The following is a 3,850-nucleotide window of genomic DNA, read 5'->3' on the forward strand; positions in this document are numbered from 1 at the left end:
AAATTCAGAAATTCAGAAATTCAGAAATTCAGAAATTCAGAAATTCAGAAATTCAGAAATTCAGAAATTCAGAAATTCAGAAGTTCAGAAATTCGGAAATTCAGAAATTCAGAAATTCGGAAATTCAGAAATTCAGAAATTCAGAAATTCAGAAATTCAGAAATTCAGAAATTCAGAAATTCAGAAATTCCAAAATTCCAAAATTCAGAAATTCAGAAATTCGGAAATTCAGAAATTCCAAAATTCAGAAATTCGGAAATTCAGAAATTCAGAAATTCAGAAATTCAGAAATTCAGAAATTCAAAAATTCAGAAATTCAGAAATTCAGAAATTCGGAAATTCAGAAATTCCAAAATTCCGAAATTTAGAAATTAAGAGATTCAGAAATTCAGAAATTCAGAAATTCAGAAATTCAAAAATTCAGAAATTCAGAAATTCAGAAATTCAGAAATTCAGAAATTCAGAAATTCAGAAATTCAGAAATTCAGAAATTCCAAAATTCCGAAATTTAGAAATTAAGAGATTCAGAAATTAAGAGATTCAGAAATTCTTAAGAGATTCAGAAATTCAGAAATTCAGATTTTAAAGAAATCCTCAATTTCAAGAAATTCAGAAATTCAGAAATTCCAAAATTCGGAAATTCAGAGATTCGGAAATTCAGAAATTCAGAAATTCAGAAATTCAGAAATTCAGAAATTCAGAAATTCGGAAATTCAGAAATTCAGAAATTCCGAAATTTAGAAATTAAGAGATTCAGAAATTCAGAAATTCAGAAATTCAGAAATTCAAAAATTCAGAAATTCAGAAATTCAGAAATTCGGAAATTCAGAAATTCCAAAATTCCGAAATTTAGAAATTAAGAAATTCAGAAATTCAGAAATTCAGAAATTCAGAAATTCAGAAATTCAGAAATTCAGAAATTCAGAAATTCAGAAATTCAGAAATTCAGAAATTCAGAAATTCAGAAATTCAGAAATTCAGAAATTCAGAAGTTCAGAAATTAAGAAATTCAGAAATTCATAGAATTCCAGAAATTCAGAAATTCAGAAATTCAGAAATTCAGAAATTCAGAAATTCAGAAATTCAGAAATTCAGAAATTCAGAAATTCAGAAATTTAGAAATTCAGAAATTCAGAAATTCAGAAATTCAGAAATTCAGAAATTCAGAAATTCAGAAATTCAGAAATACAGAAATTCAGAAATTCAGAAATTCAGAAATTCAGAAGTTCAGAAATTAAGAAATTCAGAAATTCAGAAATTCAGAAATTCAGAAATTCAGAAATTCAGAAATTCAGAAATTCAGAAATTCAGAAATTCAGAAATTCAGAAATTCAGAAATTCAGAAATTCAGAAATTCAGAAATTCAGAAATTCGGAAATTCAGAAATTCAGAAATGCAGAAATTCAGAAATTCAGAAATTCAGAAATTTAGAGAATTCCAGAAAATCATAATCTCCAAGAAACTCGAATATTCAAATTCAGAATTCTAAGAATCCCAAAACTACAAACCAGAAGGTTCAAAATGTTCCCAAAAGTACCAATCCACCTGTCTCCCTTCCCCCCGTAAATCCACACAAACATAAAGGCTTCCGGTAGAAAGAAGGCCACCTAGACAAAAAGTTGTCAAACATACGAGGTTATTCACCATCTCCAAAAATTTGCACATCGGCTCAAAAAGTGTGTGAGGCAACAAGTCAGTCGGCTTGTATTTTACACGGGGGGAACGTGCTCCGACATATAAATTTGTTTAAACAATTGAGAGAGGTGTTCGGAGGTGGGAAACTTTCTGTGTGTGCTCCTAGACTCAAGTTTTCGGTCTAGGAAAACTTGAGTTTATCAGATTTTCCAGTCAGTCTGAAATCTTTTTTTTTCACTTTAAATTGGTTTTAATAAAGACCATAACACTCTAGTATGTTCTGAAATTAGTTTGCATTGAAGATGTCTAAACCCTCTAATAAAAATATCCATTAAATTTGAGCCGAGTTATCTCATTTCCTGAAAAAGATATCAAAAACTAGTCATTTAATAAAATTTTGGTGATATAATGATAATCAATTTATCAATTGACCACTTTTTGATATGTTCCCCAGCAACCAATATTAATTGGCTCAAAATGCACGTAGGCTTCTATAAGAGACAATACGGAACTTACTGATTGTCAACTTTACCCCCACATAGCTCATTTCCTGTAGATGATATCAAAAATAATACAACTAATAAAATATTTCTGATAATATAACGAACATTTTATCAGTTGATCACTTTTTGATACTTTCCCAGGCACCGAGATAATTAAGCTCAAAGAGCTCGTATCGGGTGAGCTTCTATAAGAGACAATACGGCACTTACTGATTGTCAACTTTGACCTAATTTATATTGGTTTCTGTGAAAGATATCAAACAATTATCAGCTGATAAAATATTTATCATTTCATCAGAAACATCTTGTCAATTAACATCTTTTTGATATCTATTCCAGGAACCGAGATAATTGAGCTCAAAGTTGACGGTAAGGAGGGCCATTTTTTGAAGGCAGGTGTCATATGTGAAGAACACTATTTGGTTCATTTTTGGTTCGTTTTTCATCCGTTCATGGCCAATTTTCCGTTAGTTTTTGGTACGTTCTTAGTCCATTTTTGGTCCGTTTTTAGTCCGTTTCAGGTCGATTTTTGTTATGATGTTCATTCGCCTTTGGACCGACTTTCATCCGTTTCTGGTCAATTTTCCGACCAATTGGTGGTCCGTTTTTAGTTCCAATTTCGATTCTTGTGTCATAGTTAAAATTTCAAACTATTTAATAGACTCCTTCTTGGGTCATCAATCCTTCTTTCTCTTCTGACCTTTCTCTCTCTCCACCGTTTTCCTTCTCCCATTATTAAGTGAGTAATAGGATACAAATCAAGCAGATCCCTTCTCTCCCACCTTCTTCTTCTTTCCCATTCTCAAAACAAAGAAACCGGAGTAAGTCATCTTTATGTCTCGTTTATTTGCTAAAAGGCTTCGTTTCTCCTTCGTTTCTGCTTCCGATGGTGCCGGGGGCCAATGTGTTGCTCCGGATGGCATAGCTAAACATTTCCGCATCAGTCACTTTTTTATTTGTATCAATTTATCAATGTATCATGAATTTTTTATCATAGTTTTCGTGTTTGGTCAGGTTTTGAGAGCCAAAAAATGATAAAGTAGATGATCTTTCTCAGTAAGAAGCTTTCTTAGTGAGGATATTCCTTAGTGAGGATGTTTCTATTTTGTGAACATTTAGGATTTTCTTAATAAGGATGTTTCCCAGTAAAAATCTTTTTTAGTAAGGATTTTTCTTTTTCTCTGTTTTTCTTCCTTTTTCGGTTGGTTTCTAGTCAACTTTCGGTTGATTTTTGCTCCGTTTTTGATTCGTTTTTGACCAATCGGTGGTCCGTCTCAAAAAAAAAACATACACAAACACTATAATTTTCATTTCTCCCAACAAAATTTCGGAATCCGGATGTAAATCCTATAATTTAGGTTCTCAGTCGTTCCCTCTTTTCTCCTTTTCGACACTTTTTTTTTTGGAATCTAGTCAGATTTTTTTTTTAATTTCAGGAATATTTTAAGTCAAAAACTTTGAAATTCGAAAATTAGTTTTCAGAAAAAAATATCAAATATTCCAAACCTTTAGAATCGTTTCTAACTATAAAAATTCAAATTTCTGCAGTTTCATATATTTTTCATTAAAGGGGGACTCCGACCAAAAATTTTTATTGCATTAAAATGTGTTAAAAGTTATCTATTTTCCGAATATTATTGCGAAAAAATTCAAAAAAAATCCGAAATTCCCAAAAAACGCCGTTGAAAAGGAAGAAAATTCAAAAAAAGGTG

The 3,850-nt window shown here is 31.0% G+C and overlaps 1 protein-coding gene across 1 annotated transcript in view; it reads right to left on the reverse strand.

Annotated features, from left to right (window-relative positions):
- Window positions 1–2,896: 2,896 nt before the first annotated feature.
- Window positions 2,897–3,850, reverse strand: part of Cbr-tag-336 — a gene marked incomplete at both ends in the record, with an annotated part of 5,356 nt that continues 4,402 nt past the window's right edge. The window contains one exon of the mRNA XM_045238557.1: window positions 2,897–3,063. Within this exon, the coding sequence (XP_045097115.1) occupies window positions 2,897–3,063 (167 nt within the window). The remainder of the gene's footprint in view (window positions 3,064–3,850) is intronic.

Source organism: Caenorhabditis briggsae, assembly GCF_000004555.2.
Source record: "Caenorhabditis briggsae complete genome, chrV, whole genome shotgun sequence".
NCBI lineage: Eukaryota > Metazoa > Nematoda > Chromadorea > Rhabditida > Rhabditidae > Caenorhabditis > Caenorhabditis briggsae.